Here is a 26,823-nt window from a genome sequence, read left to right on the forward strand (position 1 = left end):
AAGACAATTTGGTTATCCCGTCCCTTTGGTTAACCATTAAGACGATAGGGTTATCCCGCCCCCCTGGTTAACCATTAAGACGATAGGGTTATCCCGTCCCTTTGGTTAACCATTAAGACGATAGGGTTATCCCGCCCCCTGGTTAACCATTAAGACGATAGGGTTATCCCGCCCCCCTGGTTAACCATTAAGACGATAGGGTTATCCCGCCCCCCTGGTTAACCATTAAGACGATAGGGTTATCCCGCTCCTTTGGTTAACCATTAAGACGATATGGTTATCCCGCTCCTTTGGTTAACCATTAGGAAGATTTGGTTATCCCGCCCCTTTGATTAACCATTAAGACGACCTTTGGTTATCCATTAAGACGATTTGGTTATCCCGCCACTTTGATTAACCATTAAGACAATCAGGTAATTCCGCCCGTCTGGTTAACCATTAAGAAGATTTGGTTATCCCGCACCTTTGATTAACCATTAAGACGATTTGGTTATCCCGCCCCTTTGGTTAACCATTAAGACGATAAGGTTTTCCCGCCACTTTGACTAACCATAAGACAACCAGGTTATCCCGCCCCTTTGGTTAACCATTAAGACAACCAGGTAATTCCGCCCCTTTGGTTAACCATTATGAAAATTTTGTTATCACGCCCCTTTGATTAACCATTAAGACAAATTTGTTATCCCCCCCCCCCCCCCCCCCCCCTGGTTAACCATTAAGACAACCAGGTAATTCCTCCGCTTTAGTTAACCATTAAGACAACCAGGTAATTCCTCCGCTTTAGTTAACCATTAAGACAACCAGGTAATTCCGCCCCTTTGATTAACCATTAAGACGATTTGGTTATCCCGCTCGTTTGGTTAACCATTAAGACGATAGGGTTATCCCGTCCCTTTAGTTAACCATTAAGACGATAGGGTTATCCCGTCCCTTTGGTTAACCATTAAGACGATAGGGTTTTTCCGCCACTTTGATTAACCATTGAGACAATCAGGTAATTCCGCCCGTCTGGTTAACCATTAAGAAGATTTGGTTATCCCGCACCTTTGATTAACCATTAAGACGATTTGGTTATCCCGCCCCTTTGGTTAACCATTAAGACGATAAGGTTTTCCCGCCACTTTGACTAACCATAAGACAACCAGGTAATTCCGCCACTTTGGTTAACCATTAAGACAACCAGGTAATTCCGCCCCTTTGGTTAACCATTATGAAAATTTTGTTATCCCGCCCCTTTGATTAACCATTAAGACAACCTTTGGTTCACCATTAAGACGATTTGGTTATCCCGCCACTTTGATTTACCATTAAGACAATTTGGTTATCCCTATCCCCCCCCCCCCCCCCCCCCCCCCTGGTTAACCATTAAGACAACCAGGTAATTCCTCCGCTTTGGTTAACCATTAAGACAACCAGGTAATTCCGCCCCTTTGGTTAACCATTAAGACAACCAGGTAATTCCGCCCCTCTGATTAACCATTAAGACGATTTGGTTATCCCGCTCGTTTGGTTAACCAATAAGACGATAGGGTTATCCCGCCCCTCTGGTTAACCATTAAGACGATAGGGTTATCCCGTCCCTTTGGTTAACCATTAAGACGATAGGGGTATCCCGTCCCTTTGGTTAACCATTAAGACGATAGGGTTATCCCACCCCCCTGGTTAACCATTAAGACGATAGGGTTATCCCGTCCCTTTGGTTAACCATTAAGACGATAGGGTTATCCCGTCCCTTTGGTTAACCATTAAGACGATATGGTTATCCCGCCCCCATGGTTAACCATTAAAACGATAGGGTTATCCCGTCCCTTTGGTTAACCATTAAGACGATTTGGTTAGCCCCCTCCTTTGGTTAACCATTAAGACGATAGGGTTATCCCGCCATTTTAGTTAACCTTCAAGCCAGTCTGGTAATCCCGCCACGTTGATTGACAAATTAATCACCTATATATCCCCGTTATGTTGGTAAAACTATTAATCACCTATATATCCCCGTTATGTTGGTTAACCTATTAATCACCTATATATCCCCGTTATGTTGGTTAACCTATTAATCACCTATATGTCCCCGTTATGTTGGTTAACCTATTAATCACCTATATATCCCCGTTATGTTGGTAAACCTATTAATCACCTATGTATCCCCGTTATGTTGGTTAACCTATTAATCACCTATGTATCCCCGTTATGTTGGTTAACCTATTAATCACCTATGTATCCCCGTTATGTTGGTTAACCTATTAATCACCTATATATCCCCGTTATGTTGGTAAACCTATTAATCACCTATGTATCCCCGTTATGTTGGTTCACCTATTAATCACCTATATGTCCCCGTTATGTTGGTAAACATATTAATCACCTATATATCCCCGTTATGTTGGTTAACCTATTAATCACCTATGTATCCCCGTTATGTTGGTTAACCTATTAATCACCTATATGTCCCCGTTATGTTGGTTAACCTATTAATCACCTATGTATCCCCGTTATGTTGGTTAACCTATTAATCACCTATATGTCCCCGTTATGTTGGTAAACCTATTAATCACCTATGTATCCCCGTTATGTTGGTTAACCTATTAATCACCTATGTATCCCCGTTATGTTGGTTAACCTATTAATCACCTATGTATCCCCGTTATGTTGGTTAACCTATTAATCACCTATATATCCCCGTTATGTTGGTAAACCTATTAATCACCTATGTATCCCCGTTATGTTGGTTAACCTATTAATCACCTATATGTCCCCGTTATGTTGGTAAACATATTAATCACCTATATATCCCCGTTATGTTGGTTAACCTATTAATCACCTATATGTCCCCGTTATGTTGGTTAACCTATCAATCACCTATATATCGCCGTTATGTTGGTAAACCTATTAATCACCTATATGTCCCCGTTATGTTGGTTAACCTATTAATAACCTATATATCCCTGTTATGTTGGTTAACCTATTAATCACCTATGTATCCTCGTTATGTTGGTTAACCTGTTGATCACTTATATATCCCCTTTATGTTGGTAAACATATTAATCACCTATATATCGCCGTTATGTTGGTTAACCCCCCGTTATGTTGGTAAACCATAAGGTTGTTATAGAACAGCTAATTTATCTCCGTTTTATTAGATTAGGGCGGTCATCTTTGTTTAGCTGGGGTTAGGGACATTCAGTTATTATTGATTTAATATATTCGAACAAAATGATTGTCGGGGAAAAGGATTATGGTAAATATTTTGGCAATCGCATGTTGATGGGTTGGTTCAATGTTCATTTGAATATGACCCAGGGACTCTTTAACATCGGTCGCTTTACTTACAGCTATACTTACGACTAACCTGTATGATAAACGTAATGATTTCTAAATTGTTATTTATCCATTTTTTTTTGATAGTAATATGTTTTTTCTATCTAACCAGCCTTCTTCTCGTTTTGATTTTCTCTGAATTTGTTTGGCAGGCGTGATCAATAAAGCACGCATACTCAGGTCTCATTCCTTTTGTAATTCTCAATGGTTTGCATGTAAATCTAGATTTTTTTTATCATTGACCACCGTTTATTGATTTTGAATACGGTTTCCTCAATATGTAGGCATTTTACGGTGTGTTTAAAATGATGATAAAATGACAGTTCAGGGTGTGCCAGTACATACACGGGTATGTGAATTCAGTCAAAAATGCCAAGGCTTGTGGAAGGCGAAAACGGTAGAAATGTTTCGCGAACTCTTTATATATAATCGATGTAGGATACTACATGCCATAAAGCAATAACGACAGGATAGAATAGCATTGTAAGTACAGTGATGGGAACCATCAACAAACAATTCAATCCTACATGCCATAAAGCAATAACGACAGGATAGAATAGCATTGTAAGTAAAGTGAAAGGAACCATCAACAAACAATTTAACCCTACACGCCATAAAGCAATAACGACAGGATAGAATAGCATTGTAAGTAAAGTGAAAGGAACCATCAACAAACAATTTAACCCTACATGCCATAAAGCAATAACGACAGGATAGAATAGCATTGTAAGTACAGTGATAGGAACCATCAACAAACAATTTAACCCTACATGCCAGTCAACAGAGAAAGTATAAGGTCGCCGTGAACACATATCAAACATCCTTGTGGATAAAATCAATCAGCTAGCGAAACAAGGCAAGGGTTTCATTCTCATTAGAGTCGCACATCCACATATATAGATTATCGGCGCCTGTTCAGATCATTTTGAAGATGTGTGTATGAAGCTCGTAATACGATAACACGTAACTTATATATAATGACCACCCAGTGACTATTGATCAGTTAATAACCATTACAGAATCAAACACGATTACCTTCACTAGAACCAAATATACAATACTACGAATAATAACATGAATCTTAAGTAGTAAACGTTCACATTTATAGACTAACGGAAAAAAGAAACTCAAGTTTTTATAACATAACTTTTAGACACATGGTCTAAATTCAGTTAAATTTAAAGTTAGGGCTACCACCGTGCATGGTGTTGATAGGTATACATGATCCGACTCGGTGATGTTGATAGGTATACATGATCCGACTGGGTGATGTTGATAGGTATAAAAACCCCGACTGAGATATGTTGATAGGTATAAATGACCCAACTGAGAGATGTTGATAGGTATACATGATCCGACTGGGTGATGTTGATAGGTATAAATGACCCGACGGAGAGATGTTGATAGGTATAAAAACCCCGACTGAGAGATGTTGATAGGTATAAAAACCCCGATTGAGAGATGTTGATAGGTATAAATGACCCGACTGAGTGATGTTGATAGGTATAAATGACCCGACTGGGTGATGTTGGTAGGTATAAATGACCCGATTTAGAGATGTTGATAGGTATAAATGACCCGACTGAGAGATGTTGATAGGTATAAATGACCCGACTGAGTGATGTTGATAGGTATAAATGACCCGACTGAGAGATGTTGATAGGTATAAATGACCCGACTGGGTGATGTTGATAGGTATAAATGACCCGACTGAGAGATGTTGATAGGTATAAATGACCCGACTGGGTGATGTTGATAGGTATAAATGACTCGATTGAGAGATGTTGATAGGTATAAATGACCCGACTGAGATATGTTGATAGGTATAAATGACCCGACTGGGTGATGTTGATAGGTATAAATGACTCGATTGAGAGATGTTGATAGGTATAAATGACCCGACTGAGATATGTTGATAGGTATAAATGACCCGACTGGGTGATGTTGATAGGTATAAATGACCCGACTGGGTGATGTTGATAGGTATAAATGACCCGGCTAAGTGATGTTGATAGGTATAAATGACCCGACTTGGTGATGTTGATAGGTAAAAATGACCCGACTGAGAGATGTTGATAGGTATAAATGACCCGATTGAGAGATGTTGATAGGTATAAATGGCCCGACTTGGTGATGTTGATAGGTATAAAAACCCCGACTGAGAGATGTTGATAGGTATAAATGACCCGACTGAGAGATGTTGATAGGTATAAATGACCCGACTGGGTGATGTTGATAGGTATAAATGACCCGACTGAGAGATGTTGATAGGTATAAATGACCCGACTGAGAGATGTTGATAGGTATAAATGACCCGACTGAGAGATGTTGATAGGTATAAATGACCCGACTGAGTGATGTTGATAGGTATAAATGACCCGACCTGGTGATGTTGATAGGTATAAATGACCCGATTGAGAGATGTTGATAGGTATAAATGACCCGAGTGAGTGATGTTGATAGGTATAAATGACCCGACTGAGTGATGATGATAGGTATAAATGACCCAACTGGGTGATGTTGATAGGTATAAATGACCCGACTGAGTGATGTTGATAGGTATAAATGACCCGACTGGGTGATGTTGATAGGTATAAATGACTCGATTGAGAGATGTTGATAGGTATAAATGATCCGACTGAGAGATGTTGATAGGTATAAATGACCCGACTGGGTGATGTTGATAGGTATAAATGGCCCGACGGAGAGATGTTGATAGGTATAAATGATCCGATTGAGTGATGTTGATAGGTATAAATGACCCGACTGAGTGATGATGATAGGTATAAATGACCCGACTGAGTGATGTTGATAGGTATAAATGATCCGATTGAGAGATGTTGATAGGTATAAATGATCCGATTGAGTGATGTTGATAGGTATAAATGACCCCACTGGGTGATGTTGATAGGTATAAATGACCCGACTGGGTGATGTTGATAGGTATAAATGACCCGACTGGGTGATGTTGATAGGTATAAATGACCCGACTGGGTGATGTTGATAGGTATAAATGACCCGACTGGGTGATGTTGATAGGTATAAATGACTCGATTGAGAGATGTTGATAGGTATAAATGATCCGACTGAGAGATGTTGATAGGTATAAATGACCCGACTGGGTGATGTTGATAGGTATAAATGACCCGACTGGGTGATGTTGATAGGTATAAATGACCCGACTGAGTGATGTTGATAGGTATAAATGACCCGACTGAGAGATGTTGATAGGTATAAATGACCCGACTGGGTGATGTTGATAGGTATAAATGATCCGACTGAGAGATGTTGATAGGTATAAATGACCCGACTGGGTGATGTTGATAGGTATAAATGACCCGACTGAGAGATGTTGATAGGTATAAATGACCCGATTGAGAGATGTTGATAGGTATAAATGGCCCGACTTGGTGATGTTGATAGGTATAAAAACCCCGACTGAGAGATGTTGATAGGTATAAATGACCCGACTGAGAGATGTTGATAGGTATAAATGACCCGAGTGGGTGATGTTGATAGGTATAAATGACCCGACTGAGAGATGTTGATAGGTATAAATGACCCGACTGGGTGATGTTGATAGGTATAAATGACCCGACTGAGTGATGTTGATAGGTATAAATGACCCGACCTGGTGATGTTGATAGGTATAAATGACCCGATTGAGAGATGTTGATAGGTATAAATGACCCGAGTGAGTGATGTTGATAGGTATAAATGACCCGACTGAGTGATGATGATAGGTATAAATGACCCGACTGGGTGATGTTGATAGGTATAAATGACCCGACTGAGAGATGTTGATAGGGATAAATGACCCGACTGGGTGATGTTGATAGGTATAAATGACCCGATTGAGAGATGTTGATAGGTATAAATGACCCGACTGGGTGATGTTGATAGGTATAAATGACCCGACTGGGTGATGTTGATAGGTATAAATGATCCGATTGAGTGATGTTGATAGGTATAAATGACCCGACTGAGTGATGATGATAGGTATAAATGACCCGACTGAGTGATGTTGATAGGTATAAATGATCCGACTGGGTGATGTTGATAGGTATACATGATCCGACTGGGTGATGTTGATAGGTATACATGATCCGACTGGGTGATGTTGATAGGTATAAAAACCCCGACTGAGAGATGTTGATAGGTATAAATGACCCAACTGAGAGATGTTGATAGGTATACATGATCCGACTGGGTGATGTTGATAGGTATAAATGACCCGACGGAGAGATGTTGATAGGTATAAAAACCCCGACTGAGAGATGTTGATAGGTATAAAAACCCCGATTGAGAGATGTTGATAGGTATAAATGACCCGACTGAGTGATGTTGATAGGTATAAATGACCCGACTGGGTGATGTTGGTAGGTATAAATGACCCGATTTAGAGATGTTGATAGGTATAAATGACCCGACTGAGAGATGTTGATAGGTATACATGATCCGACTGGGTGATGTTGATAGGTATAAATGACCCGACTGAGTGATGTTGATAGGTATAAATGACCCGACTGAGTGATGTTGATAGGTATAAATGACCCGACTGAGTGATGTTGATAGGTATAAATGATCCGACTGAGAGATGTTGATAGGTATAAATGACCCGACTGGGTGATGTTGATAGGTATAAATGATCCGATTGAGTGATGTTGATAGGTATAAATGACCCGACTGAGTGATGATGATAGGTATAAATGACCCGACTGAGTGATGTTGATAGGTATAAATGACCCGACTGGGTGATGTTGATAGGTATAAATGACCCGACTGGGTGATGTTGATAGGTATAAATGACCCGACTGAGTGATGTTGATAGGTATAAATGACCCGACTGAGAGATGTTGATAGGTATAAATGACCCGACTGGGTGATGTTGATAGGTATAAATGATCCGACTGAGTGATGATGATAGGTATAAATGACCCGACTGGGTGATGTTGATAGGTATAAATGATCCGATTGAGTGATGTTGATAGGTATAAATGACCCGACTGAGTGATGATGATAGGTATAAATGACCCGACTGAGTGATGTTGATAGGTATAAATGACCCGACTGGGTGATGTTGATAGGTATAAATGACCCGACTGGGTGATGTTGATAGGTATAAATGACCCGACTGGGTGATGTTGATAGGTATAAATGACCCGACTGAGAGATGTTGATAGGTATAAATGGCCCGACTTGGTGATGTTGATAGGTATAAAAACCCCGACTGAGAGATGTTGATAGGTATAAATGACCCGACTGAGAGATGTTGATAGGTATAAATGACCCGACTGGGTGATGTTGATAGGTATAAATGACCCGACTGAGAGATGTTGATAGGTATAAATGACCCGACTGGGTGATGTTGATAGGTATAAATGACCCGACTGAGTGATGTTGATAGGTATAAATGACCCGACCTGGTGATGTTGATAGGTATAAATGACCCGATTGAGAGATGTTGATAGGTATAAATGACCCGAGTGAGTGATGTTGATAGGTATAAATGACCCGACTGAGTGATGATGATAGGTATAAATGACCCGACTGGGTGATGTTGATAGGTATAAATGACCCGACTGAGAGATGTTGATAGGTATAAATGACCCGACTGGGTGATGTTGATAGGTATAAATGACCCGATTGAGAGATGTTGATAGGTATAAATGACCCGACTGGGTGATGTTGATAGGTATAAATGACCCGACTGAGAGATGTTGATAGGTATTAATGACCCAACTGAGTGATGTTGATAGGTATAAATGACCCGACGGAGTGATGATGATAGGTATAAATGACCCGACTGAGTGATGTTGATAGGTATAAATGACCCGACTGGGTGATGTTGATAGGTATAAATGACCCGACTGGGTGATGTTGATAGGTATAAATGACTCGGTTGAGTGATGTTGATAGGTATAAATGACCCGACTGAGAGATGTTGATAGGTATAAATGACCCGACTGAGAGATGTTGATAGGTATAAATGACCCGACTGGGTGATGTTGATAGGTATAAATGACCCGACTGAGTGATGTTGATAGGTATAAATGACCCGACCTGGTGATGTTGATAGGTATAAATGACCCGATTGAGAGATGTTGATAGGTATAAATGACCCGATTGAATGATGTTGATAGGTATAAATGACCCGACGGAGTGATGATGATAGGTATAAATGACCCGACTGAGTGATGTTGATAGGTATAAATGACCCGACTGGGTGATGTTGATAGGTATAAATGACCCGACTGGGTGATGTTGATAGGTATAAATGACTCGGTTGAGTGATGTTGATAGGTATAAATGACCCGACTGAGAGATGTTGATAGGTATAAATGACCCGACTGAGAGATGTTGATAGGTATAAATGACCCGACTGGGTGATGTTGATAGGTATAAATGACCCGATTGAGAGATGTTGATAGGTATAAATGACCCGACTGGGTGATGTTGATAGGTATAAATGACCCGACTGAGAGATGTTGATAGGTATTAATGACCCAACTGAGTGATGTTGATAGGTATAAATGACCCGACGGAGTGATGATGATAGGTATAAATGACCCGACTGAGTGATGTTGATAGGTATAAATGACCCGACTGGGTGATGTTGATAGGTATAAATGACCCGACTGGGTGATGTTGATAGGTATAAATGACTCGATTGAGTGATGTTGATAGGTATAAATGACCCGACTGAGAGATGTTGATAGGTATAAATGACCCGACTGAGAGATGTTGATAGGTATAAATGACCCGACTGGGTGATGTTGATAGGTATAAATGACCCGACTGAGTGATGTTGATAGGTATAAATGACCCGACCTGGTGATGTTGATAGGTATAAATGACCCGATTGAGAGATGTTGATAGGTATAAATGACCCGATTGAATGATGTTGATAGGTATAAATGACCCGACGGAGTGATGATGATAGGTATAAATGACCCGACTGAGTGATGTTGATAGGTATAAATGACCCGACTGGGTGATGTTGATAGGTATAAATGACCCGACTGGGTGATGTTGATAGGTATAAATGACTCGGTTGAGTGATGTTGATAGGTATAAATGACCCGACTGAGAGATGTTGATAGGTATAAATGACCCGACTGAGAGATGTTGATAGGTATAAATGACCCGACTGGGTGATGTTGATAGGTATAAATGACCCGACTGAGTGATGTTGATAGGTATAAATGACCCGACCTGGTGATGTTGATAGGTATAAATGACCCGATTGAGAGATGTTGATAGGTATAAATGACCCGAGTGAGTGATGTTGATAGGTATAAATGACCCGACTGAGTGATGATGATAGGTATAAATGACCCGACTGGGTGATGTTGATAGGTATAAATGACCCGACTGAGAGATGTTGATAGGTATAAATGACCCGACTGGGTGATGTTGATAGGTATAAATGACCCGATTGAGAGATGTTGATAGGTATAAATGACCCGACTGGGTGATGTTGATAGGTATAAATGATCCGACTGAGAGATGTTGATAGGTATAAATGACCCGACTGGGTGATGTTGATAGGTATAAATGATCCGATTGAGTGATGTTGATAGGTATAAATGACCCGACTGAGTGATGATGATAGGTATAAATGACCCGACTGAGTGATGTTGATAGGTATAAATGACCCGACTGGGTGATGTTGATAGGTATAAATGACCCGACTGGGTGATGTTGATAGGTATAAATGACCCGACTGAGTGATGTTGATAGGTATAAATGACCCGACTGAGAGATGTTGATAGGTATAAATGACCCGACTGGGTGATGTTGATAGGTATAAATGATCCGACTGAGAGATGTTGATAGGTATAAATGACCCGACTGGGTGATGTTGATAGGTATAAATGACCCGACTGAGAGATGTTGATAGGTATAAATGACCCGACTGAGAGATGTTGATAGGTATACATGGCCCGACTTGGTGATGTTGATAGGTATAAAAACCCCGACTGAGAGATGTTGATAGGTATAAATGACCCGACTGAGAGATGTTGATAGGTATAAATGACCCGACTGGGTGATGTTGATAGGTATAAATGACCCGACTGAGAGATGTTGATAGGTATAAATGACCCGACTGGGTGATGTTGATAGGTATAAATGACCCGACTGAGTGATGTTGATAGGTATAAATGACCCGACCTGGTGATGTTGATAGGTATAAGTGACCCGATTGAGAGATGTTGATAGGTATAAATGACCCGAGTGAGTGATGTTGATAGGTATAAATGACCCGACTGAGTGATGATGATAGGTATAAATGACCCGACTGGGTGATGTTGATAGGTATAAATGACCCGACTGGGTGATGTTGATAGGTATAAATGACCCGATTGAGAGATGTTGATAGGTATAAATGACCCGACTGGGTGATGTTGATAGGTATAAATGACCCGACTGAGAGATGTTGATAGGTATTAATGACCCAACTGAGTGATGTTGATAGGTATAAATGACCCGACGGAGTGATGATGATAGGTATAAATGACCCGACTGAGTGATGTTGATAGGTATAAATGACCCGACTGGGTGATGTTGATAGGTATAAATGACCCGACTGGGTGATGTTGATAGGTATAAATGACTCGGTTGAGTGATGTTGATAGGTATAAATGACCCGACTGAGAGATGTTGATAGGTATAAATGACCCGACTGAGAGATGTTGATAGGTATAAATGACCCGACTGGGTGATGTTGATAGGTATAAATGACCCGACTGAGTGATGTTGATAGGTATAAATGACCCGACCTGGTGATGTTGATAGGTATAAATGACCCGATTGAGAGATGTTGATAGGTATAAATGACCCGAGTGAGTGATGTTGATAGGTATAAATGACCCGACTGAGTGATGATGATAGGTATAAATGACCCGACTGGGTGATGTTGATAGGTATAAATGACCCGACTGAGAGATGTTGATAGGTATAAATGACCCGACTGGGTGATGTTGATAGGTATAAATGACCCGATTGAGAGATGTTGATAGGTATAAATGACCCGACTGGGTGATGTTGATAGGTATAAATGACCCGACTGAGAGATGTTGATAGGTATTAATGACCCAACTGAGTGATGTTGATAGGTATAAATGACCCGACGGAGTGATGATGATAGGTATAAATGACCCGACTGAGTGATGTTGATAGGTATAAATGACCCGACTGGGTGATGTTGATAGGTATAAATGACCCGACTGAGTGATGTTGATAGGTATAAATGACCCGACCTGGTGATGTTGATAGGTATAAATGACCCGACTGGGTGATGTTGATAGGTATAAATGACTCGATTGAGAGATGTTGATAGGTATAAATGACCCGACTGAGTGATGTTGATAGGTATAAATGACCCGACTGAGAGATGTTGATAGGTATAAATGACCCGACTGGGTGATGTTGATAGGTATAAATGACCCGACTGAGAGATGTTGATAGGTATAAATGACCCGACTGGGTGATGTTGATAGGTATAAATGACCCGACTGGGTGATGTTGATAGGTATAAATGACCCGACTGGGTGATGTTGATAGGTATAAATGACTCGGTTGAGTGATGTTGATAGGTATAAATGACCCGACTGAGAGATGTTGATAGGTATAAATGACCCGAGTGAGTGATGTTGATAGGTATAAATGACCCGACTGGGTGATGTTGATAGGTATAAATGAACCGACTGGGTGATGTTGATAGGTATAAATGAACCGACTGGGTGATGTTGATAGGTATAAATGATCCGATTGAGTGATGTTGATAGGTATAAATGATCCGATTGAGTGATGTTGATAGGTATAAATGAACCGACTGGGTGATGTTGATAGGTATAAATGATCCGATTGAGTGATATTGATAGTTATAGGACTATTTCCCTGTTGACGTAGTGGCATTTGTAACGTCTTGTTTCCCAGCAATATGGTGCAAATGAGACGACTCGAACGTCGAATGCAGTTTTCCCTTTCACACGCTCATGTACAGTGCATGAGAACCCTTTCGGTTTCGTTTTGCCCATTGGAGAAGTATGTTGTTCACTGACGAGTCTCGCTTTACGCTTTACAACTCAGATGGACGACAACGTTTCGATCGACGTCATGATGACGATTGTCTGACGCTTTTGGAGTGGAATAATATCCCCAAAGAGCAATAAACACCATATTGTGGTGAATGGTAAGGGAATAAGAGCAGCGGCAGATGCAAAGGGTGGGCGCACGCGCTTCTGATTGGGATCAGGAAACAGCGTAGGGTAGGGTACCCTGCTATTCACGGAAACACCGTCGGTGATAGGACAACAGAAAACATCAGAATGTATTCAGTAATGATAAAATAATCGAGAACCACACACCATTGACACACCATAGAAAGAATAATGGAAAATAATAATCATTGAAAATATACTTGCGTTTCTTTTTCCCCCGCTAGTATATAAGATTTGATCTGAGGATGATGATCTAATATTTCGATCTAACTATTTCTGCTGGGTCAATATTTAAATAACACCGTTTATCAACTAGAATTGTCGCCAGGATGGCTGACTAATACCCCCGCAATCAGCACGAGTCAATGGTGAATTGAAACTCTAAATTAGAGGCTAAGATAACCCAGTAATATAGTGAACAGTTGCCATAGCAACCATAATTTTGAGGAAAAGAAAGTAAGATGCACATCTACACATGGTCCTCTAAATTTGTGTGAAGTTTCATTGAAATTGGCCCTTCGGTTTAGGAGGATTTGTCTGGACAAACGTAAAGTTATGGTTCTTATCAGAAAACCTGTTTATAGTGACCAGTTGCCATAGCAACCATAATTTTGAGAAAAAGAAAGTGGCATCTACTCATGATCTTTAATATGTGTGTAAAGTTTCATTGGAATCGGCCCATCGGTTTAGGAGAAGTTGTCCGGACAAAATGTGTCTACAGACAGACGGACGGACGGACGGACAGACAGACAACCTGATTCCAGTATACCCCCCCCCCCCCCCCCCCCCCCTAACTTTGGTATAACTATGATATTATTCCCATCAAAATCCTAGTGAGAGTATTTAACCAGATGTCATACATATATATAGTTATATAGTATATATAGTTGTACACTAGAGAAGCATGAATAAGAATCCTTTCCGATAACATGAAATAAATCAGTTGATCTACTAACCTGATGCCTCGGCAGGAATAACTACACAAAGCATTTACTTGATGTTAATACTCGATATTAGATGCAAAGCATTACTTTCTTATTCACGAAGTAGCACATATCGGTGACCTTGGAGATTTCTTTTAATCACCAAGTAATACATATCAATGGTCATGGAAATTCTTCTCATTCACAAAGTAACATATATTACTGACGTTCGAGATCCCTCTTAGTCAAGACGTTATACATATTACTAGGCTTTACAATCCTATTTATGCACGGAATAATATCACTGACCTAGAAAACCCTTCTTATTCACGAATATTCTTTATCGCATAACATTATACATTACTGCCCTATGAAATTCCATTTCTCGAAGTTTAACATATAATTGGCCTTGAAAATACTTGCTATTCGCAAAATATTATATATAACAGGCCTTGAAAACCCTATTTATTCACGAATACCACTGATTTAGGAAATCCTTCTTTTCAGGATGTGATACACTTTACAGAAATCCTTCTTATTCACAAAGTAATACATATTATGTCCTTGGAATCCTTCTTATTCAGGAAGTAATACATATTGCATACCTAAAAAATCCTTCTTTTTCACGAAGTAACAAATATTCTGTCTGGCATTGAACATCCCTTTTATTCACCAAATAGCACACATAACTGAACTTGGAAATCTATCTTATTCACGAACAAACAGACGTAAATATTATTTTTATTCACGAACTAACACATATTACAGGCATTGGAAATCCTTCTTATTGAAGAAGCAGCAACAGACATAACTGACCACAAAAATCCTTCTCATTCACGGAAAACAAAATTACTAACCTAGAAAATCCCTCTTATTCACCAACTTACACATATAACTGACCTTGAAAATCCTTCTTTTCATGAATTAACACATATAACTGACCTTGAAATCCTTCTTTTTAACCAAATAACACATATAACTGACCTTGAAAATCCTTCCTTTTAACCAAATAACACATATAACTGACCTTGAAAATCCTTCTTTTTCATGAATTAACACATATTTTTTCTTGCATTGGAAATCTTTCTTATAAACGAACTAACCCAATTTTACTGACCTTTGAAATCTGTCTTATTGACGATGTATTACTTATAACTTACTTTTAAATCCTTATTTACGAAGAACGTCATATCACTGAAGTAACTCACATTACTGACCATAAAAACCGTCTTATTAAAAGAATAAACAAATCACTGACCTCGGAAATCTTTTTTGTTCACGAACTAACATATTATTATGACCTTGAAAATCCGTCTGATTCACGGAGTAAAAAGTGTTACGTGCCTTGACGACCCTCCTTTTTCACGAAGTTACAATTATCACTAGCCTTAAAAAATATTCTTATTCACGAAGTAATACATATTAATGGCCTTTAATACCCTTCTTATTCAAGAAGTAATATATATTATTGGCCTTGAAAATCCTTCTTACGTACGAAGTAATACTTATTACTGACCTTGAAAATCCTTCTTATTCACGAAGTAATACATATAACAGACCTAGAAAATGCTATATATTACTAACCTTCGAAATCCTTTTTTATTCAAGAAGTAATTTGAATGGTTTACCTGGTCAATTCATGATATTCATGGAATTTATTACACCCATTAAGTGTAATACATAGTTATCCTAATGCAGATACTCCTCGATTTCAAAAAAAATATATATATATTACTTTATCAACATTATTTGAACAGCCGGATTATCAGACTCAAATAGTTCGCATTCAACATTACTCCATTCCCCAGACCACAAAATGATCTGGTATTTACAATGTACATTGTTATACACCCGAAATGATCCGAAAATGGCCCGCTATTTACATGTTTACATCCAAAGTAGATTTTACATTAAAACATGTTTACCTTATTACATTCTGTCATGAAGTCTTGGTAGATATTTTTGATTAACATTTCGAGAGTTCTCTCCCTTTTCTGGGCGAAAAGAGGATTATTTACTGCTGCTTTCTCTCCGTTAATGACTGGAATAAAACAATAAATTAGCATCACAAACTGTAATGGCTACGAAAAATAGTAACTGTTAATGACTGGAATAAAACAATAAATTAGCATCATAAACTGTAATGGCTACGAAAAATAGCAACTTATGTTTGGTTTTGTCTTCCACATGTTTCTCTAAAATCTCTCACAGAAAGTTTTCTAATAAATGGAATATGGACTTTTGATGTTCGCTCGCCATGACTCGAGAAAATGAATAGATACTCATAATACAACAAATCTCCGATTCGTTTCATCAAATCTTATATAAAAGATGCTTATATGTATATCCATAGATGATTTTACCATTACTTACGTTTGCCTACACACATATTCCCAGATGATTTACAGTTACTTACGTTTGCCTACACACATATTCCCAGATGATTTACAGTTACTTACGTTTGCCGACACACATATTCTCAGATGATTTAGTTACTTACGTTTGCCTACACACATATTCCCAGATGATTTAGTTACTTACGTTTGCCTACACACATATTCCCAGATGATTTAGTTACTTACGTTTGCCTACACACATATTCTCAGATGATTTACAGTTACTTACGTTTGCCTACACACATATTCCCAGATGATTTAGTTACTTACGTTTGCCTACACACATATTCCCAGATGATTTAGTTACTTACGTTTGCCTACACACATATTCCCAGATGATTTACAGTTACTAACGTTTACCTACACACATATTCACAGATGATTTGGTTACTTACGTTTGCCTACACACATATTCCCACACACATATTCCCAGATGATTTGGTTACTTACGTTTGCCTACACACATATTCCTAGATGATTTGGTTACTTACGTTTGCCTACACATATTCCCACACACATATTCCCAGATGATTTGGTTACTTACGTTTGCCTACACACATATTCCCAGATGATTTAGTTACTTACGTTTGCCTACACACATATTCCCAGATGATTTAGTTACTTACATTTGCCTACACATATTACCACACACATATTCCCAGATGATTTACAGTTACTTACGTTTGCTACACACATATTCCCAGATGATTTAGTTACTTACGTTTGCCTACACATATTCCCACACACATATTCCCAAATGATTTGGTTACTTACGTTTGCCTACACACATATTCCCACACACATATTCCCAGATGATTTGGTTATTTACGTTTGCCTACACACATATTCCCAGATGATTTAGTTACTTACGTTTGCCTACACACATATTCCCAGATGATTTAGTTACTTACGTTTGCCTACACAAATATTCCCAGATGATTTAGTTACTTACGTTTGCCTACACACATATTCCCAGATGATTTAGTTACATACGTTTGCTTACACATATTCCCAGATGATTTAGTTACTTACGTTTGTCTACACACATATTCCCCGATGATTTACAGTTACTTACGTTTGCCTACACACATATTCCCAGATGATTTACAGTTACTTACGTTTGCCTACACACATATTCCCACACACATATTCCCAGATGACTTAGTTACTTACGTTTGGCTACACACATATTCCCAGATAATTCACATCTACTTACGTTTGACGAGAAGAAAATCTCTGAATTCCTGATGATCATAAAACACTGGCGGTGATGGTAATGGAGGTCCAAATAATGGCACAGACTCCTCGGAATACACGTTGAGACTGTAATAATTAATATCGACCTAACCAAATTAGTCTGTAATAATTAATATCGACCTAACCACATTAGGCTGTAATAATTAATATCGACCTAACCACATTAGTCTGTAATAATTAATATCGACCTAACAACATTAGGCTAATAATTAATATCGACCTAACAACATTAGGCTAATAATTAATATCGACCTAACCACATTAGTCTGTAATAATTAATATCGACCTAACAACGTTAGGCTGTAATAACTAATATCGACCTAACCACATTAGACTGTAATAATTAATATCGACCTAACCACATTAGTCTGTAATAATTAATATCGACCTTACAACGTTAGGCTGTGATAATTAATATCGACCTAGCCACATTAGTCTGTAATAATTAATATCGACCTAACCACATTAGTCTGTAATAATTAATATCGACCTTACCACATTAGTCTGTAATAATTAGTATCGACCTAACCACATTAGTCTGTAATAATTAATATCGACCTAACAACATTAGACTGTAATAACTAATATCGACCTAACCACATTAGACTGTGATAATTAATATCGACCTAACCACATTAGACTGTAATAGTTAATATCGACCTAACTACATTAGTCTGTAATAATTAGAATCGACCTAACCACATTAGTCTGTAATAATTAATATCGACCTAACTACATTAGACTGTAATAAGTAATATCGACCTAACAACATTAGACTGTAATGATTAATATCGACCTAACTACATTAGACTGTACTGATTAATATCGACCTAACCATATTAGACTGTAATAATTAATATCGACCTAACTACATTAGACTGTAATAATTAATATCGACCTTACCACATTAGTCTGTAATAATCAACATCGACCTAACTACATTAGACTGTAATAAGTAATATCGACCTAACCACATTAGTCTGTAATATTTGATATCGACCTAACAACATTAGACTGTAATAATTAATATCCATCTAGCAACATAAGACTGTAATAATTAATATCGACCTAGCAACATTAGACTGTAATAATTAACATCGACCTAACCACATTAGGTTGTAATAATTAATATCGACCTAACCACATTAGTCTGTAATAATTAATATCGACCTAACCACATTAGTCTGTAATAATTAATATCGACCTAACAACGTTAGACTGTAATAATTAATATCGACCTAACCACATTAGTCTGTGATAATTAATATCGACCTAACCTCATTAGGTAGTAATAATTAATATCGACCTAACCTCATTAGGTTGTAATGATTAATATCGACCTAACCACATTAGACTGTAATAATTAATATCGACCTAGCCAAATTAGTCTGTGATAATCAATATCGACCTAACTACATTAGCCTGTAATAATTAATATCGACCTTACCACATTAGTCTGTAATAATTAATATCGACCTAACCACATTAGGCTGTAATAATTAATATCGACCTAACCACATAAGAGTGTAATAATCAATATAGACCTAACCACATTAGGCTAATAATTAATATAGACCTAACAACATTAGACTGTAATAATTAATATCGACCTAACCACATAAGACTGCAATAATTAATATCGACCTAACTACATTAGACTGTAATAATTAATATCGACCTAACCACACTAGGTTGTAATAATTAATATCGACCTAACAACATTAGACTGTAATAATTAACATCGACCTAACCACATTAGACGGTAATAATTAATATCGACCTAACCACATTAGACTGTAATAATTAATATCGACCTAACCACATTAGGCTGTAATAATTAATATCGACCTAACAACATTAGTCTGTAATACTTAATATCGACCTAACCACATTAGTCTGTAATAATTAATATCGACCTAACAACATTAGACTGTAATAATCAATATCGACCTAACCACATTAGACTGTAATAATTAATATCGACCTAACCACATTAGTCTGTAATAATTAATATCGACCTAACCACATTAGTCTGTAATTATTAATATCGACCTAACCACATTAGTCTGTAATAATTAATATCGACCTAACCACATTAGACTGTAATAATTAATATCGACCTAACCACATTAGTCTGTAATAATTAATATCGACCTAACCACATTAGACTGTAATAATTAATATCGACCTAACAACGTTAGACTGTAATAATTAATATCAACCTAACTACATTAGTCTGTAATAATTAGTATCGACCTAACCACATTAGGCTGTAATAATTAATATCGACCTAACCACATTAGGTTGTAATAATCAATATCGACCTAACCACATTAGGTTGTAATAATCAATATCGACCTAACTACATTAGTCTGCATTAATTAATATCGACCTAACCACATTAGACTGAAATAATTAATATCGACCTAACCACATTAGGCTGTAATAATTAACATTGACCGAACCACATTAGTCTGTAATTATTAACATCGACCTAACTACATTAGTCTGTAATAATCAACATCGACCTAACCACATTAGTCTGTAATAATTAATATCGACCTAACAACATTAGACTGTAATAATTAATATCGACCTAACCACATTAGTCTGTAATAATCAATATCGACCTAACCACATTAGGCTAATAATTAATATAGACCTAACAACATCGGACTGTAATAATTAATATCGACCTAACCACATAAGACTGTAATAATTAATATCGACCTAACCACATAAGACTGTAATAATTAACATCGACCTAACCACATTAGACGGTAATAATTAATATCGGCCTTACCACATTAGTCCGTAATAATTAATATCGACCTAACCACATTAGTCTGTAATAATTAATATCGACCTAACCACATTATGCTGTAATAATCAATATCGACCTAACCACATTAGACTGTAATAATTAATATCGACATAACCACATTAGTCTGTAATAATTAATATCGACCTAACCACATTAGTCTGTAATAATTAATATCGACCTAACCACATTAGTCTGTAATAATTAATATCGACCTAACCACATTAGTCTGTATTAATTAATATCGACCTAACAACGTTAGGCTGTAATAATTAATATCGACCTAACAACATTAGACTGTAATAATTAATATCGACCTTACCACATTAGACTGTAATAATTAATATCGACCTAACCACATTAGGCTGTAATAATCAATATCGACCTAACCACATTAGACTGTAATAATTAATATCGACCTAACCACATTTGCCTGTAATAATTAATATCGACCTAACTACATTATGCTGTAATAATTAATATCGACCTAACCACATTAGTCTGCATTAATTAATATCAACCTAACCAAATTAGACTGTAATAATTAATATCGACCTAACAACATCAGACTGTAATAATTAATATCGACCTAACCACATTAGTCTGTAATAATTAATATCGACCTTACAACATTAGGCTGTAATAATCAATATCGACCTAACAACATTAGTCTGTAATAATTAATATCGACCTAACAACATTAATCTGTAATAATTAATATCGACCTAACCACATTAGTCTGTAATAATTAATATCGACCTAACCACATTAGACTGTAATAATTAATATCGACCTAACAACATCAGACTGTAATAATTAATATCGACCTAACCACATTAGTCTGTAATAATTAATATCGACCTAACAACATTAGGCTGTAATAATCAACATCGACCTAACAACATTAGTCTGTAATAATTAATATCGACCTAACAACATTAATCTGTAATAATTAATATCGACCTAACCACATTAGTCTGTAATAATTAATATCGACCTAACCACATTAGTCTGTAATAATTAATATCGACCTAACCACATTAGTGTGTAATAATTAATATCGACCTAACCACATTAGACTGTAATAATTAATATCGACCTAACAACGTTAGTCTGTAATAATTAATATAGACCTAACAACATTAGACTGTAATAATTAATATCGACCTAACCAAATTAGACTGTAATAATTAATATCGACCTAACCACATTAGTCTGTAATAATTAATATCGACCTTACCACATTAGTCCGTAATAATTAATATCGACCTTACCACATTAGTCTGTAATAATTAATATCGACCTAACCACATTAGACTGTAATAATTAATATCGACCTAACCACATTAGTCTGTAATAATTAATATCGACCTTACCACATTAGTCCGTAATAATTAATATCGACCTAACCACATTAGCCTGTAATAATTAATATCGACCTAACCACATTAGTCTGTAATAATTAATATCGACCTTACCACATTAGTCCGTAATAATTAATATCGACCTTACCACATTAGTCTGTAATAATTAATATCGACCTAACCACATTAGTCTGTAATGATTAATATCGACCTAACAACATTAGACTGTAATAATTAATATCGACCTAACCACATTAGTCTGTAATAATTAATATCGACCTAACAACATTAGGCTAATAATTAATATCGACCTAACCACATTAGGCTGTAAAAATTAATATCGACCTAACCACATTAGTCTGTAATAATTAATATCGACCTAACCACATTAGACTGTAATAATTAATATCGACCTAACCACATTAGTATGTAATAGTTAACATCGACCTAACCACATTAGGCTGTAATAGTTAACATCGACCTAACCACATTAGTCTGTAATAATTAACATCGACCTAACTACATTAGTCTGTAATAATTAATATCGACCTAACCACATTAGTCTGTAATAATTAATATCGACCTAACCACATTAGTCTGTAATAATTAATATCGACCTAACCACATTAGGCTGTAATAGTTAACATCGACCTAACCACATTAGACTGTAATAATTAACATCGACCTAACCACATTAGACTGTAATAATTAATATCGACCTAACCACATTAGTCTGTAATAATCAATATCGACCTAACAACATTAGACTGTAATGATTAATATCGACCAAACCACATTAGACTGTAATAATTAATATCGACCTAACCACATTAGGCTGTAATAACTAATATCGACCTAACCACATTAGTCTGTAATAATTAATATCGACCTAACAACATTAGACTGTAATAATTAATATCGACCTAACCACATTAGTCTGTAATAATCAATATCGACCTAACAACATTAGACTGTAATGATTAATATCGACCTAACCACATTAGACTGTATTAATTAATATCGACCTAACCACATTATTCTGTAATAATTAACATCGACCTAACCAAATTAGTCTGTAATAATCAATATCGACCTAACCACATTAGGCTGTAATAATCAACCTTGACCTAACCACATTAGTCTGTAATTATTAACATCGACCTAACTACATTATGCTGTAATAATTAATATCGACCTAACAACATTAGGCTGTAATAATTAATATCGACCTTACCACATTAGTCTGTAATAATTAATATCGACCTAACAACGTTAGGCTGTAATAATTAATATCGACCTAACCACATTAGTCTGTAATAATTAATATCGACCTAACAACATTAGGCTGTAATAATTAATATCGACCTAACCACATTAGTCTGTAATAATTAATATCGACCTAACAACGTTAGGCTGTAATAATTAATATCGACCTAACCACATTAGTCTGTAATAATTAATATCGACCTAACCACATTAGACTGTAATAATTAATATCGACCTAACCACATTAGCCTCTAATAATTAATATCGACCTAACCACATTAGACTGTAATAATTAATATCGACCTAACCTCATTAGGCTGAAATAATTAATATCGACCTAACCACATGAGGCTGTAAATATTAGTGTCCACTTAACCTCACAGCCCGTCGATACTCCCTTAAACCTCTCTAGCACGCAATAATTAGGTAGCATACTTCAGTACAATAGCCAGGACATGGGTGATATTTTGTTAAGCAGAAAACGCCTGTATTTCTATTATGCATAACAAGAGGTCAATGGCATCGTAGGTGTCTTGCCGTCTCGGTGCCTCAATGGTAAAAGCTTTTGTTTATTTTTTTTAGGAAACCTATAAAGCATTATAATGAAGATGTTAACCCCAGCAGAAATGAATAAATCTGTCTTTGTTCCCGACCGAAACATAAAATTTATTATAAGAACTAATTGGGCTCCACATCTGTATTCATAGTTGTGTCGCTAATGTAATATGCTCTCGCTACAAGGAATTGTAGCTGAAATGAGTCAACCGGTCGCTTTAACGGTAGAACCTTTTTTGTATTATGTATTATTTCTATGTAACAGAAGACATGATCAATTTTAATTTAAATCACTGCCTCCGCCAGGGATCGAACCCGGGACCTCTGGCTTACTAGTCTTACGCTCAACCGATCGACCTAAGGAGAATATCTCTCCATCCGAGCGGTATATAGCGGCCAGTATTTACCAGGGTTGCATGCTCCCCTTCCAGGAAAGAGCTCATCCTCGACTTTCCAGGGGTAAAAGCGATGTTTGTGGAGCAAGGCTGAGTATTTTCCCGGGTCCCTACAGGGAGAATTGTTCATTCGTTCATCACTTAACCACAAAAGGAATGACATTTGTGCGCAAACTTTGTTTGCCAAAGTCGGGTATGATCTTTTAGAATTTCATAATTATTTAAAGTTAAAACGACAAATAAATAAATTAAAGGATTGAAGGAAATGGATGGCAGAGGGATATTTTCGCAGAAATTTGGTAGTGATATGAGAGAACAAGACTCTTTCATTATGTGTGTATGTAGGATAGCGATATTCCAACCTCGGGAACACACAATGTGGTAAAACCCAACAGGTCGTGACCTCTCTGGTGGAATATCCCTATCCTACATATACACATATGAAAGAGTCTTATAATCTAACAGAAGATACATCATCTAACCATATAAGACATCTGAATATAAAACAGGGATGATATTGCTCCTCGTATAAATGTTAAGCAAGCTTGCCATAATTTACTGAAAGTGAATTGATTGTTGTCGCATATGCTTGACGAAACAACATTCAATAAAAATGAAGGCTATGACATACACTAATCTACTAAAACTACATATACAAGTCAGTGGTAAAAATATTCAATCTAATTGACAAATACATGTTATAAGGAGATCAAAATATAACCTTTTTTAAAGGTAAAACACAAATGTTACCTTCTTTTTGAGACATTAATTAATACACTATTTTATTAAGGCAAAAACAACTGTATGTTGGTGGCTGACTAAAAACAGCACTACCAACAACTGTATGTTGGTGGCTGACTAAAAACAGCACCACAAACAACTGTATGTTGGTGGCTGACTAAAAACAGCACCACAAACAACTGTATGTTGGTGGTTGACTAAAAACAGCACCACCACAACAGTATGTTGGTGGCTGACTAAAAACAGCACTACCACAACTGTATGTTGGTGGCTGACTAAAACCAGCACCACCAACAACTGTATGTTGGTGGCTGACTAAAAACAGCACCACCACAACTGTATGTTGGTGGCTGACTAAAAACAGCACCACAAACAACTGTATGTTGGTGGCTGACTAAAAACAGCACTACCAACAACTGTATGTTGGTGGCTGACTAAAAACAGCACTACCAACAACTGTATGTTGGTGGCTGACTAAAAACAGCACTACCACAACTGTATGTTGGTGGCTGACTAAAAACAGCACCACAAACAACTGTATGTTGGTGGCTGACTAAAAACAGCACTACCAACAACTGTATGTTGGTGGCTGACTAAAAACAGCACCACAAACAACTGTATGTTGGTGGCTGACTATAAAAACAGCACCACAAACAACTGTATGTTGGTGGTTGACTAAAAACAGCACCACAAACAACTGTATGTTGGTGGCTGACTAAAAACAGCACCACAAACAACTGTATGTTGGTGGCTGACTAAAAACAGCACCACCACAACTGTATGTTGGTGGCTGACTAAAAACCCTCGGAAAATACGTTTATAGTGACCATACTTTTGGATGAAAAAAACAAATAAGTTGAATGTATATCCCCCGCTTTCAACGGCCATAACATCGCAAAAATATATATATATAAATTAATGAATCCACAATCGAACTTAGCCGAGGCCTAGAGGTATTTAACCTTGCCATCAAGTTTGAAGAAAGTCGGTTGATATTTGTCTGAGTAATTGCACAGAAACAAAGTGTGACGGACATAAGGACTGAATCCCAAACTCAATTTAATATCGTCAACTTCGTTGAAGTGTTGAATCGCCCCATCTGAAATTTAGGAGTTGTGAGGACCAAGTTTTAGACAACCTCTTATAGTGACCAGTTACCATAGCAAAAATAATTTCGAGAAAAAGTGGCATTTCCATCTTTAAATGTTCAATTATATGTGTGAAGCCAATTAAGGAGGAGTAGATCTTCTCCTTGATGTAGTTAAAATGTATGTTAGACAGATATATATATTTTTTATTTATGATTTCCTCAGCAGAATGGTTGGGTTTGTGAGCTTAGTACGAAGTCCACTGGAATAGGTCAAATCCCCCCCCCCCCCCCCCCCCCCTCCCCTCCCCAAACATCATCAACAAAACATCCAAAAAATGTTAAATGTAACCTATTTTCGTCTTAAAATCATTGTATAACTATAGAAATATATATTACAGTCCATTTAAATTCTAAAGTGGAAGTAATATGCGATCGAAATCAATATTTTACAATGGAAAGATACACAAAGGCAGG

General features: G+C 37.1%; 1 protein-coding gene across 1 annotated transcript in view; it reads right to left on the reverse strand.

Moving 5' to 3' along the window:
• Positions 1–26,823, reverse strand: part of LOC117344096 (GTPase-activating Rap/Ran-GAP domain-like protein 3) — a 135,525-nt gene that overhangs the window by 50,897 nt on the left and 57,805 nt on the right. Inside the window, exons 13-14 of the mRNA XM_033906748.1 lie at positions 18,077–18,183; positions 16,390–16,505 (exon numbers count right to left, since the gene is read on the reverse strand). Of these exons, the coding sequence (XP_033762639.1) occupies positions 16,390–16,505; positions 18,077–18,183 (223 nt within the window). The remainder of the gene's footprint in view (positions 1–16,389; positions 16,506–18,076; positions 18,184–26,823) is intronic.

Source organism: Pecten maximus, chromosome 2 (genome assembly GCF_902652985.1).
Source record: "Pecten maximus chromosome 2, xPecMax1.1, whole genome shotgun sequence".
Classification (NCBI taxonomy): domain Eukaryota; kingdom Metazoa; phylum Mollusca; class Bivalvia; order Pectinida; family Pectinidae; genus Pecten; species Pecten maximus.